This window comes from Ammospiza caudacuta, chromosome 1 (assembly GCF_027887145.1).
Source record: "Ammospiza caudacuta isolate bAmmCau1 chromosome 1, bAmmCau1.pri, whole genome shotgun sequence".
NCBI lineage: Eukaryota > Metazoa > Chordata > Aves > Passeriformes > Passerellidae > Ammospiza > Ammospiza caudacuta.
Genome location: NC_080593.1, coordinates 33,354,234 through 33,375,759, shown reverse-complemented (window position 1 = coordinate 33,375,759; position 21,526 = coordinate 33,354,234). Strand labels below are relative to the sequence as shown.

Sequence of the window (21,526 nt, the reverse complement as noted above, 5' to 3'; positions counted from 1 at the left end):
ACCTTTTATTCTGCTTAGACAAGAGTAATTGTTCAAAAATACCTCAAAGCTGTGTTACTTTTGAGGGAAATGGGGAAAAAAATACCATTTGTTGGGTTGTACTGTGTTTGGGCTCCCTTCAGTCCAAGGCTTTGGGGTTTTCACTGATCACCCACTGAGTCAGGAAGGGGGACTCTCACCCATTGCAGCACTGGACTGTGTGGTTTGTGGCTCATTCTGAAATGCTTTCTTAGACTGCAGCCAAATATAGGACTTGGGCAAGGTTGAGATTATGTTATCAGTGACATTGAAAAACTTCCTGTACTGCTGGTGGGATTTTTTGCCTGAGTGTTCACTAATTGTGAGATTTAGCACTGGGAGAAAACTCTGTCCTGAGTCATAATTCCATGGCACTTGTGGCATTTTATCTTCTCTAATAGTATGTAAATGTAGTCACAATGCATTCTGAATACTTAATTTCTCTCTTGGTGTAGGAACGTTGATAATGTATTTGAACTTTCTGGCTAGCTGCTTGGGCTGCATTTCAACTTTTAATGTTTGTATTTGTGCATGTGTTTATAAATATATCTATTCTTGTCCTTTTAAACCTGTAGGGACTAGATTAGTATTTTAGAGCACATAAGCTGGTTAGGATGTTTTAGGCCTTATGTGCATGTAATTTACATATTTTATTGCAGTTTTGGAAGGCTGGGTGTTCTGAACTTTGCAGTTCTTATAGTCCTGTGTATAAATTAATGTTTTTAAAGTCAGTCTTGATAGACTTACGTGGATCTCATACTTGTAGACCAGAATAGAGCACTGCTGTTTGCACTAATTTCTTACTGCATTTGCACCTGTGTTTGTGTAGGCTTAATCACTGTTTAAAGTTGGTGAATTTTTAGGCAGAATTTCTGTTTCTCTTGTGAGCATGGAAAAGGTATCACTGGCTCTGTGGTGCCCAGGAGGAACTTGGTTTCCTCTGGAAAGCTGGAGAGGAGTCATGAGAACTGAAGTACGGAGCAGGCACAAGGACTGAATCTTTGCTGGATCTGACTGCTGTAAAGCACATTAAAAACCACATATGTTTTCAGCTTCTCTAAATTAGAAGCTGTAAAGGTGTCAGTGGAGGAGAGCAAGGAGTGGAAAATACTTTCACTTGGTTGTTTCTGTTGGTAGGTACTGCCATGCTGCTCCAATGGGAGGTGCCCAGTTGCATAGGATCCTTTTACCTGTGAAGATAGTGGAGTTTATCAACACTATTATAAAACAGCTCACTGATAAAGTTGGGAAGTTTTATGTTTAAGTAGCAAGCCAAAGATTTTTTTATTGCCTAATGACTTTCAAAACATTTCTGTACCAGGCAGAAATGAACACAGACCTGCCCCACCCCAGTGTGCAACACGTGGCAATTTTATTTACAGAGGGGGTTCCTGTGGAACATATAGGCTTGTGAATTCACATGGAGTCATGCAGGAAACCTGTGAAAAACTCTGGTCAAGACCTTATCTGCTTGTCCTAATCTTTCCAGTGTTCCCCATTGAAAGGCAACTTGGATAGCAAGGGTGGTAGATTTACAGGGATACAGAACTGACAGCATTTGAACAGTTGCAAAAAGGGAATTTTTCATTGCTCCTCTAACACTGGCAGCAGAATACTGAAATGAGAATTAGGATTTACTTTAACTGTAATACTTCCATTTCCATACTGATGCAGTGCAATCCTGTCGGTGTATGTTCTTGGAATGCATTAACACTTTTGTAACACCCTGTTTTTTGAGATACATTAAATCTCACATTGACACATGGAATAATTTCACTAAATAGCTCTGTGTCTTTTGAAAAAGGAAAGAAACAGTAGCTGGTGCTCAAAGTGAATTCACCTTTAAGGGGCTATTTAAATTCATTTTTACAAGCTTGAAAATTGAATCCATGGCTGTTACAGAAGCAACTTCCATGTCATTGCGCCCTTAGAGGAATTCTTTACTGCTCTCCCAAATATAGGAAAATATAGTGAAAGAATGATCCCCAGTCCACATAATTTTTTTAAAGAAACTTAATAGAAACCTTGTGTATTCTGGTCTTTGTTGGTATCTTCTGTTAGTTTTGCCAACCTAAAGTTCCAGCCTGAGTTCTTTCGTACAAATATTATGTACCTTGACTATTTGGTTTTATCTCACTTGTGAAAGGTATTTAATTTTACTTTTTAAGCTGAATATCAGCAGCTCAATGCTGTCTGCTGCTCTTTACTAATAGCGTTATATGAAAAACTCTTCATACAGAACAAAATTCTCTGTTAAAATACATCATTTAATACTTCCTCTGAAGGAAAAAGAGGCCAAATCATAGCACGCATATGCTTGTAAATGCAAAAATAATATATGTACAATCCTAGTTTTTGTGTACAAGCTCAGAACTATAAATTTAAGCCACTTCTCTCAGATGTGTTTCTTTTGGAATTAGCTATGAATATTTGTACTAACTTGTCCAGTGAATAGTAGCATAGGTAAACCCCCTGCAAAAAAAAGTGCAGGGAAGAAAGACTCTTTGTTAACTTCTTGTTTCACTAGTGGCTATTGAAACAAATCAGTTTTGTTATTTTTTAAGACTAAAACAAACTGTTACAGCTGAGTATAATGGATTGCATCTTTGATTGGGGGAAGTGAATAAGCAGGTTACTTACCTCATGAAAGCATAATTTGTAAATTTTAGTTTTATTCATAGATACTTTGGTCTAAAACAGAAAACACCTGTTTAGACAGAGGAACTGTTTGAAGCAAGCAGACTGATGATTTTATACAATCTCAGAATAAAGTCATTTTTAAAGATTTGTTTCAGTAGAAAATAAGTGTGAAATTACAAAAAGGTGAATGAAATATACATCACAATTTCATTAAGACAGTAGGATATTATTTATCATTTAAATGCATCTTTTAGGGAAAATTGTTGCTTGTGCCAAACGTGTCAAGCTGATGTTTGGCTTGAGGTGGTGTGACAAGCTTGGTGGTGCCAAGGTGACAGACCATTCTCCCTGGATTAAGGGCACACTATGCCACACACATGCAAATTCAGGTCTTTTTAATAGTTACTGTTTCCTGCTTTGGCAGAGACCATGAACTTTAGGTGCTTGAAGCAGCTAATTAGCATAGCCAAAAGTAACTTAGGAGATCATGAGTCTTGTCTCCTGTTATGGAAACTTTTGATTCCTCAAGCTTAAATGCAGAGAAAAGTAGCAACTGCTGTGTGTCTGGTTGTTCCAGAGACAATCAGCTGGGTCACCCTTCCCATTTCAGCAGTGGGAACAAGTTGCCTTCTTACTGACATTACAGTGAGGATTTTATGAAGTGAGATTCTGCATTTTGCTTACAGAAAGTGATACAGATAGTCCCTATTCCTGCACCAGTGAAAATGTTTGCATCACACCCTCACTGAGCAGAAGCATGCACTTTTCATGAACTCAATCCTCTGATGTACAGAATTTTTTGCTTGGAAAAGCCAAAAGAACTTGCATCTTCTTTTAAGAGTAGCTCTAAGAGATCATCTCTGTCTTTTAGTATATGCTTGAACATGTACTTCTGCCAGGCTTATCTTTTTTTTTTAAAAAGATTTTTCCTGTCTTTGCTTATGTAGACCCTGGTAATTTATTTGTCCACCAGCTGAAGAATAAAATAAAGAAATAATAGTAAAGAAATAATAGAAATGATGCCACAGATACATCAGAGACAGAAGATTTGTCATGTTTCAAAGGTGGCCTTGGAAATTAATTATGACCAACAGCTGTATAGCTATGTAGCTTCAGGGCTCTTGTGTGCAAAAGAAATGCAGGAGGATGGAAGAGAAGGTTCCAGTGCTTGGTGGGCTCCTCTAGTGTGGTAATGAGGATGTGAGACTGAATCCCCAATGCTGCCATGTGTAACAGTGAATGAGGGATGGCTTTGGCCTCTTAGTCACTGCTGCTTATTCACTGATTCCTAGTTTATGTGCCTTATACTCACATTTGCTTCAGGGAAAAGGTCATATTCTTGTTTAGTTCATAAGTCAGGTTCTCATAGCACCAGGTACTTGAAGACAAAATGAAAATTAAATTGTTACCTTAGGTAGGAAAAGGCTTCCTGCTAAGCAGAAAAATATGATTATTGAAGTAGTCACTTCTCAAGGAGAAATAAAGATTAAAGGCTGAGTAAAATGTTAACAGTATAATTTTTTTTGAGCTACATGTATAAAGCTGAGTGGCTTTTTCGGTTTCAATCAGTGGGCTTCTCTTACATTAATGTGTTTAAATTTTATCCCTGTGTGCTTTCCCAAGAATCGTAGATTTTTTTGTTGCACTTCTTATCAAACCATATAAGAGGGATGAAAAATGGTCAAACCTGGTGAAGTATAAGTATCAATAGTGATGAATAAACAGAGATGTTTTTATGCAATGTAAAATCTGCAGTATTTAATGAGTTTCTTTAACTTACCCAACTTTATGCATCTCACAAAATGTCTGTTGTGGAGACATGTGCATAGCAAGAGCTTTTCAGAATAGAAGTACATTCTCACATCAGCTTATGTTTCAGGAGCATTAACATTCTGAGAGAAATCCAGGAAAGGTGTTACCTGATAGGGAGTAAAACACACTGTCTGGTAACTTGGAGACACAAGAGTGAGCATCAGAGTAAGGATGGAAATAAATTGATGATAAAATGATGGTGATAAAATAAAATGATGAAAAAGCTTTAAGAAGCCCTCAGTGCAGCAGCATGTTTTACTGTGACTTTCACTGCTTTTACCTTCAGAAAAGTCCAGGTGACTTCTCTGTCTTCAGATCTGGAGGAGACCTTGGCTCTGCTGCTGTATTTTTGAAGGTTGGCAAGTTATTAAAGAAAGGAAAAGTTTTTGATCTAAGACCAGATTTCATATGATGCTTTACTTTGAAAAGTAGCAAAAATTTTCTTTTTTTTCCCATTAAGTTCTGCCCGTGGTGTGTTTGTACCCTGGAGTTTTTTACTTCCAGTGCTTAAATATCTGAACAATTTGATGACTGTCCACAGGTGTGCTTGAACTTACTTCAAGATGTATTTTATTTTAAACAGCAGGAATTATGCTTTCAGAAATATCAAAGAAACTCAAGGTATTATTCTACTATAGAAGTCTAATAATAAAGGATTAATCAAAATGTTGACACTAATCTTTCTGTAGCACAGCATTTGTTTGGAACTTCTGACAAGCTGTCAAATGCTCCAAAAAGAAATAATTTTATTTATTGGGGGCACTTACATTAGCTAAAAGGCAGAAACTCTCAGCTGCTTGAATGGTCCAGAGGTAGCAATACTCACTGTGGTGACAGAAAAAAAGCTGTGTGTTTCTGGCTGAGGGACACCAATGGAATTTGGTGTTGGTGATGGCAAGGAGGACTGGAGAATGGCCCTGTCCCTTTGTGTGTGATTTTTTTTTTTTTAATGCCAACTTTTACTGGGCATTTTTTTGCTTCTAAAGATTTCAACTGTTAATGTTGTTTCTAACACATTGTAATGAAACCTGCTTGTTTGTTTTTTTTTTTTTTTTTTTTGCCAGCACTGGACAAGATCATAGTAACAGGTGGTTAGCAAAGTAAAATGTACTCTAAGAAAAGCTGGTTTATAGTTTTACCCTTAATACCATTCAGCATCTGGCCAGCAGCTTTTGAGGGAAAACCTTTTTTTTCAGGAGAAATAGGAAAAGCATTCATTGTTTAGTTCAAGCTTTGGGACTCTGAAGGAAATTGGATTTTCCACTCTATGGAGTGAGACAGGCTGTAAAATCTAGAACTTAAAAGTTCAATGGATTTTGATTTGTCATGAGGGTAGTATAAAATAAACATTTTCTATGCCTGTAATTGGCTGTTTGTTTTATCTTACACAAATTATAGTTTATACTTCACCTTTAACATTTTTACATGTGGTTTATGTTTTGAGCTAGAATTGTTGGGTTTTTGTTTGCTGGGTTGCCTTTTTTTCCTCTTTTTGTTGTTTTGTGGGGTTTTTTTCGTTCCATATAGCTATTGAGGAAATCTAAAAGAAGGCACTAATTAAGAGGTGGCGCTGGCAAAGTGACAGCTGGTAAAGGCATGATTCAGCATCTCCTGCTACAACTAGCTTCCCCTGCAAGTTGTGGAGTCTCAATCTATTCTTTCTTTGCAAAATCCTTGGTGAAGTGCAGGTAACCAGGGTGCAGGGGCTGCCACAATGGCTGTGTGGTGGGTTGGCAGCACCTAAGCCACCCTGTCACTCCCCTCGGCTGGATGGGACAGAGAAAATGGAGTGGAAGGCTCATGGGTCAAGGTAAGGACACACAGAGATCACTCAGCAATTGCTGTCATGGGCAAAACCGAGGGAAAGGAATGTAATTGAATGCCTGTCAAATATGGGGTCATGAGAAATAAACCCAAATCTTAAAACACCTTCCCTTCAGCTCTCCCTTCTTTCTGGGCTCAACCTCCAAATCCTCTCCTAGTGAGCAGGGAGTGGGGAATGAGGGCTGTAGTCACATCATCACACATTGTCTCTGCTGCTCTTTTCTCCTCAGGGGAAGGACTCCTGACTCTCTTGCCCTGCTCCAGGATGGGGTCCCTCCCATGGGAGACACTCCTCCAGGAGTTGCTCCTTTCCATGCACTGCCGCTCCAGCGTGCAGAGCCACAGAACTTGTGCTGTACTTCTGAAATGGGTTCGTGGCTTTAGGCTGGAGGCCCTTTTAGCAGTACCCTGTAAGAAATGAGGAACCACTAATGCAATCTTTGCCTCGGTGGCTGGCTCTGTGTGGGATGCTCCAACTGTGCTCTACAGGCTATTCACTGCAGACTTGGACTCAGTGATCCTTGTGGGTCCCTTCCAACTCAGAGTATTCTGTGATTCAATTGTCACTTGTGGGAAGATAAATTCATGGGTTTTTTTCACTTACATAACCATGCATCACATTTCATTTAACTTATAGCCCAGAAATGTGACTGTAATGCACTCGATATGATGTGTGCATTTAAAACACAAAGGCACTGTCATAGAGAAAATAAATGTGCATATTAAGACTTGATTAAAAAAGGGATCATTAACACTTGAACAAGGTGCTAGTATACTTCAGATGCATATATAGAAAACATGAGTATCAATATGCAATATACCAATATATCACTATACCTATACATAGGTATACCTATGCATAGGTCTTGGAAATGAAACAGTTTTATCATCACCAAGAATTATGGGGTTTGCCATGGCAAGTGCAGCAGAAGTTCTTAGCCTGATGGATGGAACAGAGCTGGTGAAGGTGTATTTGGAAGAGAGGAAGGCTGCAGTCCCCCTGAGTGCCCACTTAGGCAGATGGCAGGCTGACTGACCTGGGTACAGGGGCCAGCTCAGAAGGCCCAGCCATGCAGGTGCTGAGGGAAATGTCCAGATCTGAGTCTCTGCAGTGAGTCAGGGCTCAGGGGCTTCTGCCTTTGCTTCCAATTGTGCTGCCATCAGTCTGGTGTAATCTAATAGGCAGGGACCTTTAATTGCCTTTTGGCCTTGTGGCATCAAGCTGCTACTGCCACAAATGACAATTAGGAAAATTCCTCTCATTAGACAGCAGTGAACAAGGGTTAACATGATAGGAAGATGTATTTTCCTTTATAAAGGATATTTTATTGCTATCACAAAAGCATCCATATGACTGCATGTGTTTGAATTTCAGAGTGTTCTGAAATGATTGTGAAAACTGGCATTGTTGCTACTTATTTATTTAAGTTAGCAGTTGCAAAGAAGTTCTGGTTCAGTATGTTAAAAGGAAGATCAAATGGAAGACTGTTCTGTGGTTTTGGATAAATTGTGGCAACTCAGTTTGAATTGTTTGCTTTCACCTGATTTATTTAATTTGCTACCTGTGAAATACCCTGTTTCTTTCCATGGGCACATGAAGGCTCATTTTTGTTGTTGGAATAATGTCTCTCTGTTTGCTCAGCTGAAGAAAAATCAGGCCAGCAGCATCCCTGAAAGTGGTTCTGAATCTAAAAAACAGTGGTTGCTTATGTACAAAATGTTAATTGTCACTCTGCTCTCTTCAGACATAACTAATGTGTGACTTAATTTAGATATGTTAACCGAGAATCATTATGTTCACAGGGGAAGTAACGCATTTGTCACATGTATTTACTTTCTCATGCTTAATGCATGACATCCAACTTGACAATTCCTGCACTTGTTGGTGAGTTTAAGCTCCTTAGATTTACTGTGTAAGGTGGTTAAGCTGCTGGTTTTAACTTCCAAATGCCTAATGCTTTTTCCATGTCCTCACCTAGCTCCAGAAAAGTATCCCTGGCATGGACAATGGGGCAGGGAGGAAGACAGAGAGAAATTGAGCTCTTCAGACTGGTAAAAGGAGATGTGAACTCTGAGCAATTCATGAAGTCCCCAGGCAAAATTAATATAAAGTCAGATTCCTGTGCACAAGGCAGCAGCATTTATTGGAAGCTTTAATTATTTTAAAGCACTGTATGCTGGATTTGTATGAACAATCTGTAAGAACAAATAACAGACTTGTCAAAATTAGTTGCTGAATGCCATGGGGAGCAGAAGCAAATTTACATTCCAACTTTGGGAATAATACTGAAATTTTGACTAGATTGGCAGTTGGTAATAGGTCAAAATTTCTATTTCTGGAAATGCTATCATTTATGTGAAAGAAAAATGTGAAGTGTGAAAGCTTTTCCTGCAGGTTTGGGTCTAAATGAACTTCACCTTAGGGTGGTTGTTTTAGGAAGCACGAAGATGCAATCAGCTTTCACTGGATGCTGTTCAGAGCCTGGCATGTGGCTACCATTTGTCCCATTTTCAAAATCCTTTTACAAAAACCTAATGTGCTGAAAGGAGAAAAACATAAGGAGAGGGATGAGAGCATTCTTCTCAGAATAATTCAGTAACTTTTTTGTACTTGACACAAATATAAATTATTTATATTTTTATGTATGCAGTTCAAAAATGAACTGTTGTGTGGCTCTAGTAGTATTTTAATTCAATTGGCCAAAATGACCACTTGGAATACAGCACCAGGTCCCCAAGAAATGCTTTATGTTGTACCTTTTAAAAGTGTGGTACCCATTCAGCTTGGTAAGCAATCTATGCCCAAAATCATCTCTTGTGATGCTGGAGGGTGGCAGGAGATCCTGCTGGTTTTGTCACTGTTTTTCATGGTTAAATAGTGACTTGGAGCAGTCATCACCCTCACTGTGATCTGCCTAACTGGTATTGTAAAATCACTCTAGAGAACAATTTTTTGCTCTCTCACCCTGGGAGCCATATGGGAAGAGTTCCAACAACACCTCTTTTATTATTCCCACTGTTAGTGTGAGTGTCGTCCTCTGGAAGAGGATTACAATGAGGGATCTCATGGGGCTGGTGAGCAATCAGGTGAGTCAACAGGTTAGAGAAGAACCTGAAATAGGAGCTGGGGCACTTCCAGCTCCCGTGGCCACCTTGTTTGTTTGCAGCTAGAACAGACAGTGGGTTGATTTTCTTATTTTTTGAGTACTGAAGAGAGGACTGTCAAACTTCACATGCTGATAATGTAGCTTCTCCAAATGTCATGCTTCCAGCTGCCATTGGCCATTCCCAGATTTATTTTTCATGGGATGTTGCATGTAAATCCTTGTTATTTTGGTGCAACAACACTAAAGATTTTTGGCTTTTTGGACATATTTTATTATGTGATCTCAAAAACAGTATAGCATGTTAGGAGAAATAATATGGTACATTTTTGTATGGAAATCTTAGGGGCTTTTTACTTAAATTACCATTCACTGTAAATTTTTTCACATTTCTCCTCCAGCTCCTCCTTTTCTACATATATTTAATTTTTTTACCTTTTCACAATTAAACAGGTAGAACAAAAGAATGAAAGTCAGTTCAATGGTTCTGGTTTAACTGCCTGTATTGCACAGGTGTATTTTTTTCTACAAGGCAGTGTGAGTTATGACAATGCTTTAATGTCTCCAAATGTCATGTTTTCCAGTCAAGGCTGGATGAAAACTTTCTGAATAGAGTTTCAATGCTGAACAGCCTTTGAGAAGACAATTTTATGTCACAAGTCAAATTTTATGTCCTGAGCGTTGTAAAGGTGTTTTCCTCCTTTATGCATTCTATATTTTATATTATTAGAAATATGTTCTTGAATAAGTATCTCAAAGCTTTAATGCTAAAAGTATTACTTGGTGGCAAAATGGTAAAAAAACATATTCAATGAAACATGAATATTAGTAAAAGTTAAGAGAAAAAAATGTAGGTCAGCATGGGTGAAGTAGGCGTGAGTGCCATCTGTTAGGAAAATAGCTTGCAGTATTATGTTTCCTGCAACTTCATATGTTGATATTTTAGTCATTTTAGACATTTTTATTAAAAACCCCGAACCTTTTAATGTCTTCCTCTAAGAAATTGCTTTGTTCTACTTTCCTTTTCAGAAATTCATCAAGAGAGTTACATGAAATAAGACTTGTTAAGTATTGTCAGTACTCACTTTATGCACTGTCCATAATTAACCACAGCTTTGATTTGTTTTTGTGTTGCAAGTCCTGATGGTCTAGCAGAGCCAGTGCCATATGTCAGCAGCTTAAAAACTAACACAAAACTGATGGAGGATTGGAAGGAGAGTAGAGAGAGAAAGGGGAGTGACTGGTGGAACTCTTTCAATATTTAGCTATTTAAGGGGAATCTACATCTCTTGTGAAAACTTATGTTTATTTCTGGTTTTATAGCCTATAATTAAAATCCAGCTTGCTGGTTGCTGTTCAAGTACAACCAACCTCAAGAATGCTATGAAGTAACAAAAATGTTGGACAGTACACATTACAAGACTTACTGTTGTTGTCTGCCATCTCTATGGCCTGCTTGCAGTGACTGGAGCTGAACTAAAAATTATTTACTAGAATTGTTACTACTTAGAAATAAAAAATCTGGATAGTTTATTTGTACCACTCTTTCACTGAGCTCAAATAAATTTCTATGTAAATTATTCATTCTCTCATGTTGCTGAGGCATCCTAATTAAAACCTTCCATCTTTTAAACCTCTAAAAATACTTGAGAATCAGAGCATAGCTAAAGCTTTTTTTAATCACGGAGTGTTTAATTTGTATTTAATTAAATTCAAATAGATAGTTGCTAGCTTGCACTAACCAGAATCTAAATGTAAAACTGGGGGCAGAACTGTCTGGATCAATTGAAAATAACACTACTTCCATTTTCCAGCTGGTGATGACCATCCCAAAGCAAAGTGTGGGAACTACTTGCTGTGACAAAAATCTTGCTTTACTGAAGTGGAGCAGGGAGGGCTCCTGTGATTTTTTTAGTTTTGTATTTGTTTATTTTTTTGTCAGGGAAGCTACTGATCTCCAGGAAAGGACCGTAACAAATTGCTTGGGAGCAAGAATTACTTTAATTACTTTGGCAGATTTGAAAGTTAATATGATTTTGAGCTCTAACCCATCAGTGGAGGCACTCTGAGCTGCTACTGAGACCCACAAAAGTTCTCAGCAGCTTTGTGTTAACTCTGAGCTCTACTGCTGGAAGCAGGCCATATTTTTACATTGGGACGTCATATTGTAGTAGACTTGTATAAACAAACTTGGTGCATTAAAACTCTTTGGGTCTTCCTTGTTCTGGGCTGTCTGTAATAGTTACATTACTACTTTTTTTCTGGCTAATCTCTGAACTTGCTTTTAGATTTTGTACCCTTGTAGCTAGTCAGAGGTAGGGCAAGATCTGACATGAAGTCATTCACCCTGAGATGGACCTTCTGATCTTCTCAAATACAGATTTGCAATTTCTGCAACTTCATGTTTAGTTTCTTCCCTTTTTGAGGGCAGAAGTTCTCTTACCAGCTCTATCCAAGTTGAGCCTTTGTGGTAACCCTAGTTGGATTTGTCTTCCCCTCCTGTATTTCAGAACTTGGGGACGTGGTGGTGGGATTGCATCATTTGAGGTGGGGAGAGGATCCCCTGTTTGGTTCTTTGCTGTTCAAGAGCTGCCCTGTTAACCAGTCAGAGACCCTCACTTCTGGCCTGCATCTTTTTTGTCTGACCCAGCTGTTGTGATTGATACTTTCCCATTTATTATTAATTAGGCAAAGCATTGCATGGAGTCATTCAGATTTATAACCTGCATTCCCACATCTTGAATCTCTCTGCTTCTTGGTCTCTTCCAGTTCATCTTTTCCCTATGCCATGAAGATAATGTTGCAGAAAACTTGATCCATGGAACCATCTTCCTGGTTCCCATTGTCAAGGTGTTCATTACGAGCATAAATATGAATGGATTTAAGAGCAGATGTGATGCAGAATCTTCCAAGAGTGTGGTGCTGGCATCTGTGACTCATGGTTCCTGTCATCTGCATACATGTATGTGGGTCATGTGTTTCCAGGGAAAAGGACAGCTGCAGGCATCCTCCTGTCTGTCCTGTAGGAGCTCCTGCTAGAGCCCTAACAGTTTTAATTTGTATTGAAAATGAACACATTTCTCTGGGAGATGTAGATTAGATATTCAGAAGAATTTCTATTAGGGTGGTGAGGCACTGGCACAGGCTGCCCTGAGAAACTGTGTGTGTTCTAACCCTGCCAGTGCTCAGTGCCAGGTGGGATGAAGCTCTGGGCAACCTGGTCTAGAGGAAGATGTCCCTGCCCATGGCAGGGGAGTTGGAACTGGGTGATCTTTAAGGTCCCTTCACACCTAAGCCATTTGATTCTGTGGTTCTCTGTATACTTTTTTCCTTCATCCAGGCTTTTGGTTTGTTTCTTTTTTTTTTTAATTGAAAACTTGGAATTAGCAAACTCCTACCTTTTGGCATTAATAATAAAATTACTTAGCACCTGTAGTACTAATTGTTCTCAGGACGCTTTATATGTTATTATTTTCCACAGTGCATTTCTAAAGTGTTGATATTTGTTTGCACATTGTGTGTTTAGAAACACAGCATTAAGAAATTAGTGGCCTCTCATCTAAGGTGGTGTTAGAGTTAACACTGATCTGCTGACAACTACCTGCCCTTGTTCAGGACACCACACACCTCTTTTGTGGTTTCCAGCTCACTTAAAATGAAGGACCTTCTGGAAAAAAAAATCTACATAATATTTAAAAGAAAGCTGCAGTGTTACATATATAAATGCTAATGCTGTAAAGTACCTAAAAAGGGTGTCCTGGAGTGGACTTAAGAGACAGAAGCCTCTAAAGTTATGTTAAGTTGATCAAGAAGAAATACAAGATTTTTATAGCTCGTCATCATTGCACTTTAGAAAATGTGTAAACAAATTTCCATGCATCCTAGGAAGAACTGAATCTTGTTACCTCAGTTATTAAAGTTAATAAGATTTAAGTTTTGAAATAATAGGCCTGCTTACAAAGGAAAAATATGAAACATTCTCAAAGGAAGTGCTGGTTCCTTTGTACCTTTTTTCTTTTAGCAATTAGTGATATACAGGGCAAATGACAATTCCCATGTGTCATAGAAAAACAGGTTTCTTAGTGGGGGATTAAAATTTTTGTTTGGTTCATTTGGTGTTTTTTTGTTTGATGTTTTTCATGCTTTAGTTTGTTTTGGGTTTTTTTATTATTTAGAAAGTAGATGATGCCAAAGTATGAAAGGTAAAAAAGCTCATCAAAGAGGACAAAACAGGATCCTGCTTTGTTGGATCCTGCTACTCTTTAATGAACATGTCTAGCTCTCCTGCATGAGATAAAGGATAGGTAGTGTGTTTGCTCGTCATAGCACCCTCATGATATTTTCCTTCAGACTTTGGTCAGGATCATGCCTGACCAAAACTCTTCAGTATTTTTATTTGCCATTCTACTTGAAACCAGAGGTGACTGGGTTTGTGTTTCTTTCTCTATAGTTAAAACCAATAAATGTCAGCTGGTTTAATAAAATATATTGTTTAATGTTGGGCTTGATGGATTTATGGATCTCACAGCATTATGCAGTTCATGAGGTCACAAAGAGCCAGTCTGATTCAAAGTTACACTGATGCCTTCAATGATTTTACAGAAAAGTGGTGTCTTTTGCTTGATGTGCAGACAGTTCTGTCTTAAGATCATGATCTACTACATGCTGGCAGACTGACAGAGCTGACATTGTGCATATCAAAACTGAATCCGGGACAACAAAGTGTGTATTTCACTAACACTTTAGCATTAGTGACTGCAGTTTTGAAAAGGAATAAGCCTCAGGGCACAGTGAAATGTCTTTGTTTCAGTGAACAAAGCAAAGCTTTATCTAGTAAGAGCAGAAAAATGAAAGACAACCAAGCTCCTTCCAAATGTTTCCCACTCAGGGATGTTATCACTAAGAGATGGACCTTTCCAAGGTTTTTAGTACAGGCTGTAAAGTGATACCATGTGCCTGTTCTCCTGTTCTTTTCCTTTCTGAAGATGCTAAGAAGCTTGTCCCTCTCTTTTTTCTTGCCTGATCATCTTTTGTGAGGTTTCTCTAGCTGAGCAGCAGTTGAGTGCAAACAGCCCAGCTCCTGGTGTGTAGTTTGAGCAGAGCGAGGACTGCACCTCCTTAACCCTGCCCCTCCTAAGCTTCTCTCTCTTTTCTATTGCCTGATCATGTTTTGTGAGGTTTCTCTGGCTGAGCAGCAGTTCAATGCAAACAGCCCAGCTCCTGGTGTGTAGTTTGAGCAGAGTGAGGACTGCACCCTGTTAGCCCTGCGGTGTGCAGCGCACCTGATCCCAGCCCAGGGTTTGATCCCAGCTCAGGAGCTGCTGTTTTATGCTCCACCCTCTCGGCAGAGAGGCTGTGGACGCCTCTTTTAGTGGGTCACAAGTTGTTTCTGGTGTCCCTCAGCTTTTGGGTGGTTGGGGAGGTGTTGAGCCCTGCCAAGAGCTGGACGGGGCGCATGCGGCTCCCTCGGTCCTGCTGCTCAGGCCTGAGCTCAGGCAGGCCCTTGGCAGGACTCCTCCTGAAAGGGACGGGGAGAGAAAAAGAATTTTAATCATTTAGGACCTGCCTGTGGGCTAGGTTAGACCTGTTAGTTCTGATTCTCAACCGTGATTGAAAGTTGTGTGGAAAAGGTAGTAAGACAGCTGACTAATTATGTAAAAATACTGCTATTACCGCGTGTATTTTCTGTGTCACTTGTCATCAGGACTTTTAACATGTCTCTCTAGTTTATATTCCCAGTAAGTTTGGGTTTTTGGTACAAGTGCAATCTATCACAGATCTCCTGGGGAGATGGAAACAGTGTCAGGAGTATGCATTTAAAATGAATCATGTCATGTGCAATATTATAGACAGTTTCTGTGGCGGATGTGAGGAAAAGGTGGTATTTTTATATGTACTCATATTTCAGGATGCTGAATGACCCGTTTCTAAATTTAAATAAGATTTTTATAATGTAAGGATTGAATTATCTTGGATATCTATAAAGCAAGGATTGACTTATTAGTGAAACAGCAAATATTTGCTTTGCTGCCAGAAGGTCAAATTAGATTGACATTGAAGCATGTTCTTTGATGTCTTGGGATGTTCTACTGGATTGTTTTTGGGGTTTTGCTTTGTGGTTTGTTTTCTGTTTCTGTGGTTTTGGATTTTTTTTGCTTTCTGTTCACTGAAACATACAGGATTTTCTTTCATCAAGTGATGAACATTATACATGATAAGCAATCTCTCCTTAAATGCAGTATGTTTGTTGTTTGTCCAGCTTTTCCCCTTTCCCTCTCTGTCTGTCTCTCTTGATTAGACAATTAGGAGAGTTTTCTTTGAACTAAATTTTCCTCTTTTAGGTCAGTGACACAGCATGATTAAATTACTACAAAAGCCTCCTTAAGGAGACGGGCTAGATTGAACTGTTTCTTTGCATCACAGACTGCTTCCAAGTAGCATTTTTCCATGGCCGATGAAAACATCTGCGCAAGAGAAGTTGTGATTTGGGTGATCACTTATCTGATGGAAGGCAGTTCTGAAATGCTTCCTGTTATTGTTAGTCTTCCTAAGCTGTTTGAACCTTTGCTTTCAAAGATAGGTTTAATAACCTATCAGTAAGAGTTGTTTTAAACTGCTTTGTGTTTGTCTCTAAAAGTTTTCTTTAGTAAAGAGAATAGCCAGTAACAGAACAGGATTCACGTGCTTTGACCTTCAGTAGTGTGAATCTTACAGTAATTGAGGAACAGCAAATACCTGCCTTGGAAAGACATCTCCCATAGTTGTACGTGGTTCATCTGTAGCCTATAAATAAATCTTTCGTATCTTGAGGTAGATAAGACACTGGGATAGATTAAAGCTGGCAAACTGAACTATAACTGAGAGAGACATGAAAGCAATACTAGGAAAAGACTATTGCTTTGTTTATCCAGGCAGATGTGAGTGAATGTAATTTAATAATAGCTGCAGAGCAAAGGTTTCAGCACAAAGTCTTTGTTAATTCTGTGAAAAGTCACTCAGCATTGCTTGCAACTCTGATTTGGATTGCTCTGTTCCATGCTTGCTGTATCCACCTGACTCTCATCAGGCTTTATGTTGTTACTATTCTTCTATCCAAAAAAACCTTAATTGACTACAGAATGAGATGTACACTTCCAGTCTTGCTTCTCAAAGTCTCTAGTGTTCCTTCACTGCTGAATCAGCTTTGAAGCAGCTGTTAAGGCTTTACTTTTCCTCCAGAACCATGGCAAAAATAATTGCATAATGTTGAGGGGGTTTTTACTGCAGTTTTACATATTTTTTTTCTGAATTTCCCTTCTCTTCTTTTGTGAGATGTGAAAAATCTTTGATTTTGCTATAAGCTTATTGTTTTCAGAGTTGTGAGAGATGAAATGATACTGCAAGGCTGCTTTGAACCTGTGCAATTTTAAAGGTTTGAGGACAACCTGGGATGGTACTTTTTTTAAAAAAAGAATTGTATTCCTGTTTTACATATTAACATATGTTTACATTATCTTTAGTTGATATAGAATGATAAGGCTACTAGTAGCAGATGATAAGTAGAAATAAGTGCTGTTTATCATCTTATGGTGTAGTAGCTCTAACCAATATTTGATGCTCATGTATTTTTAATTCTTCAAAACGCACCTGGTGAGGTCATTTGCAGAGGCACTCTTGGCCTACTTTTGCAGCTGTTGGCTTTATAGAAAAGAATTAGGGCAATACTTAGCACTTGTGAAAATTACTGTCCTAAATTTATTTGGATTTGCCTCAGCCTCACACCTTTGAGTTGTCTTTGTTGAATAGACAAAAGTGGCCCTGTGTGCTCCAGAGAAATGTGGGAACAAATACAGTTCTGAGGCCACCCTGTGGCATGGAAAGGAGCAAATTTTAATGAATCTGAAGCAATTGTATCATGATGACCTTAAAAATCAGTTTTAGTTGCAATCTTCTCTTCATTAGCATAACACTGCATTTTATGCTCGCTTTAATGTTGTAATTGCTTTTATACCTGGTGACCTTAATTTCCGCAGGTATTGCAAAATATCATTTGCCCTAGAGAGGCCCAGTCACCACTGCTGTAAGCCAGTCAAGTTGGGATGCAGGATCAGTGTTTTCTCACCTTCCCAGAAGAATGAGTGTGTTATTGTTCAAGGGCAGCCACAGTTTTCTTTTTTCTCTTCTAAACTTGAAGAAAATTTTTTAAAAGGAGCACAAAATTGTTGCTGGAATACATAGCATTTTATGTAGAGGAGTTGGGGCCGTGATAGTTATTCACATACACTTTTTCATGCTCAAATCTGGAAGTCTCAAGGTAATAAGTTAAATTATTACCTTGAGAAACACCTATAGAATAAAGCACTTTGGAGAGAAGACATATTTTTCACTCCTGAATTCTTCAGGGCTGGTAAGAAAAGCCTTTCATCCAGCCCATGCAGTAACTCATTTGAAGGAATAAAGGAAAATGCAAAACCCCACTTTAGAAGTAGACTGACAAAATACTTCAGGTGCGCTCTGCTGGATTTACCTCACCTGTCACCTGCTCCTTGTTCAAGCACCTCTTGTTGGGTAGTGAGTCATCTTCAGCTCATTTGAATTCTGGAAACCTGCCCATCACACTCTTTTTGATTCCAAAAGGACAAATGACATTGCTGTAGGAGATCTTAAGAACTTTCTTAGTGTCTCTGACGTCAATGTTAGCAAGTGGAGCAGTGCAGTGAAGCTGGATCCTTGTAGTCAATCACTTTGGAAGAAGACCTAACATCAGCCCCTGCATAAGACTCCTCAGCACTAGCTCTGGTCTGGTGTTGTGCTTTGAGCACTGGATGCAGTCCTGGAGCACATTTAATCCAAAAGAGATTCAACCTCCATGTTCCAAGACTGCCCTGCAGTGCAGACCTTGTTACTACAGGAGATTTGCAGAGGAAGCCCCCCTCTGCTCTGCCCTAAAACATTGGTGTAGCCAAACCTTGAGTTCCTTTGGACTCCACACCAGAAACATGATGATAGAAAGATTCCTCTGATTATGTGGCTTCTCTCTGTGCTGAAGTCCAAGAGACCGCTAGGGGTATTTTTTTGGGTTATTTGACACTTCTAGGACATCACAACTATTGTGCTGTGTGTTCAAACAAGCAAAGGACATTGTATGTTTTAAATTTAGTGTGTCCTGGAGATATACCCAGTGCTTTTTGCTGCAAAAGTTTCCAGTGCTTTTTGCTGCAAATTAGAGCCTGTTTCTTGCCATGAGCTCTGCCAATCACTGCCAAAATGCCAGATAGTCACCAGTGAAAGCTGGAGGGGCTCATTCTGAACAAGAGCAGTGGAGAGAACAGGGATTTATCTGAGCAAAGTGTGTTTGCTCAGAAGCAGAACACTTGCTGCCTAGTTTCAAGGGGATATCTGAACAATGTTTGCAGGAAGAGTGTTTCTGTTCTTGTAAATAGAGACATTACCATTAAACTGTCTTGCTGAATGCATCTTGCAAGTAAGGAAGAAAATTATCCTTTATATTTACACCATAGTAAAAAACCTGAGATGCTTCTACCTGCTTTAAAAAGAAAATGGAAATGAATCTAAACCTGTTAAAAGTATTTGTTCTTCATGAAATGCCACATAAACTTATCTTCCGGATGGAAAATGACCATACCTTCTCCAAAATGCACTGCTCCTAATCTCAGTCATAACTTCAGTCTCAAGTCCCTGTGTTGGGCCCAAATCACAGAGACCTTGCTTGCCACAGTGCTGTTCTGGGGTTTATTTTGGCCTTCATTGTGCTCACTGTGTGATGGTTCCTGGAATATTTACCAAGCTGACTCATCTTCACTCCTGGAAGAACTCCAGGAGCGTTGATTTCTCACCTCACTTGTGGAGGTTGGCGCTGTAGAACAGATTTGTTCTGGAGGTTACAGAGTATTTCTAACTAGGTAAAGTAAATGCCATGAGGAGAGGTTGTGTTTCAGGTGAAAAGAGGGCATGTTGATTGAAATGTTACAGCAAACTGTATTGCCAGAAAGCCATGTAGGTTGGAAAAGGTTTCTGTTCAGAAGATGGATGCTTCAGACTACAGCTGCAGGGAGAGAGGTTTTCTGCTGCAGAGTGCTGTCTTCGTCTTGAATATAGCACCTGGTTTTAATTTTGTGTTCTGGATGGTTTTCCTTGTCTGTGGATTTTGATGTATTTTTGTTTTGTTTTTAAGGAAAATGAATTCTTAAGATGCACAAAATATTTTACTAGGGATCTGACATTACTGCTTCTCTTAGAATAGAATTTAAGGCTTTTCAAGGAAAAAATGAATGGCAAACTTCAATAATCAGTGATCCCAGCTCAGGACTGTTGTGACAGTGCAAGTGAGGGAATTGGGAAGTAGTGCCTCCCTGTTTCAGCAATGAAATCTCTCTGTGGAAACTTCCTTACCTTTATCACTGATTGTTCTTGGACTCTTCCTAATTGTGAATTCTTTGTGTGAAGCAATAAGATTTGAAATGTTACACAATTTATATTGCCACCTCAAGTTTTGGAAAGCATGACTCTTTTGTAATGTCCTCTGTTTGTGTGTTTTGGGGTTTTGGGTTTTTTTAAAAAGTATTCAGTTACCATGACAGCTTTTACCCATGCTGGAGCTCCGTTACTGGGAGCTCCTGGCATGGCTCGTATTTGCATGTGCTGTGGGGAGCACTGTTATTAAACAGACTGCTAATTATTCTTCTAGTCACTTGCTGAGACAACTGATGTGAGAGTAGATAGAGCTTTCTGATTCCAGGTAAAAGTGCCCATGCACAGCTCTAGGCAGCTAAGTTTTCATGCTCACTACTTTTAGGAATTACTCTTTTATGTAGAGGGGGTTTTCCTTATAACATGAATCCATGCTTAGTTGTTTAAATTATCAAGAAACAGAGAAAAAGAGACATTTATTTAATTACACCATCATTTTTTGGTGGCAATTTATTGGATATTTGCCTCTTACTTTGGATCTATTTTGGGCCATTTCATATAGATATTTATGACTTTCTTTGTGAGTTTTTATTAATTTTTTAAATTAATTTATATCTGTAAAAAGATGCTTGATACGGTACTTTGTCCTCGGAATAAATAGGAACAATTAAAATGTTTTTGGCATTCAAAATTTATATAATTCCTTTTTGAGACTTTCAAATTTATCTTAAAGTGGTTGTTCAATTTATTTCTTATAAAATACAGTAATGTGCTCAGCTTGTGTTAACCAAAGGCTTTATTATGATTCATGCTAGAATGTGGCAGCAAGAGACCGCATCTGATAATCTGTTGTGTTTTTTTTCTTTTCCCTTTTAGGAGTTTCCATGGGGTACAGATCATGCCACTGGACTGCATTTGGATAAAGGATGAGTTTGGTGTTTCATTGAGGAGTCTTCCAACACATTTTCCAAATTACCTTTTAATGGTGTTCTAAGTGAGCTTATGTGACACAAACAGAATTGGATCATGAGTGAAGAAAAAAACTTTGGTGCATCCCAGAAGATGTTGTCTCCTTCAAGAAGTACCAGCAGCTGCTCCTCCAAGCAGGGAAGTCGACAGGTACTTTTTCACCAAGCTGAAAGCATTGCTAAGATTGGCTGTTACTTTTTTTCTTAGATATCTGCAAATCTCTCAAACCTTGTTTTCCTGTTGCTTGCTTGTTTTATTTCATCACTTCTTTGCTTTCCTCTCTCTCTCTCTTTTCTTTTTTTTTTTTTTTGTTGGTAGCAGCATCTTGTTTTAAGTCAAATGCATTAAACACACATTACTGAATAGCAGGCATGTGTAAAACTGGGATGCTTACAGTGAATTTTGATTTCTATCTGTATCTTTATAGTGAAATAGAGATGCTGTAGCATCTTGGTCTCAGTAGTTTGATCCTAAAATACTAAATCTTTTCTGTTAGGCACTACTTTTGTGCTAAAAAATTGTGTAACTGCTCTGTTTATTTCAAGTTTCCAAGGAAAAGTGTGCATGGATGTGTGAAAGATAATTCATTTTTCATGAACGTGACACAGGGCTTCTTTGAATGCCCTGGTTGATGCTGTAGAGCTGCAGATAGCAAAATGAGCATTTGTGTAACACGATGCTTCTGCGTGCCAAATGTGAAGGTTGCTTTGTTTCCTGCTAAGAAGTTGCTTCTGTTTTCTGTAAACCTC

The 21,526-nt window shown here is 38.8% G+C and overlaps 1 protein-coding gene across 3 annotated transcripts in view; it reads left to right on the top strand.

Moving 5' to 3' along the window:
* OSBPL3 (oxysterol binding protein like 3) overlaps nt 1-21,526 on the top strand; it is an 84,149-nt gene that overhangs the window by 19,790 nt on the left and 42,833 nt on the right. For all 3 annotated transcript variants that reach the window (XM_058817872.1, XM_058817795.1, XM_058817716.1), the window contains exon 3: nt 20,685-20,927. In XM_058817872.1, the coding sequence (XP_058673855.1) occupies nt 20,835-20,927 (93 nt within the window). In that variant the 5' untranslated portion in view covers nt 20,685-20,834. The remainder of the gene's footprint in view (nt 1-20,684; nt 20,928-21,526) is intronic.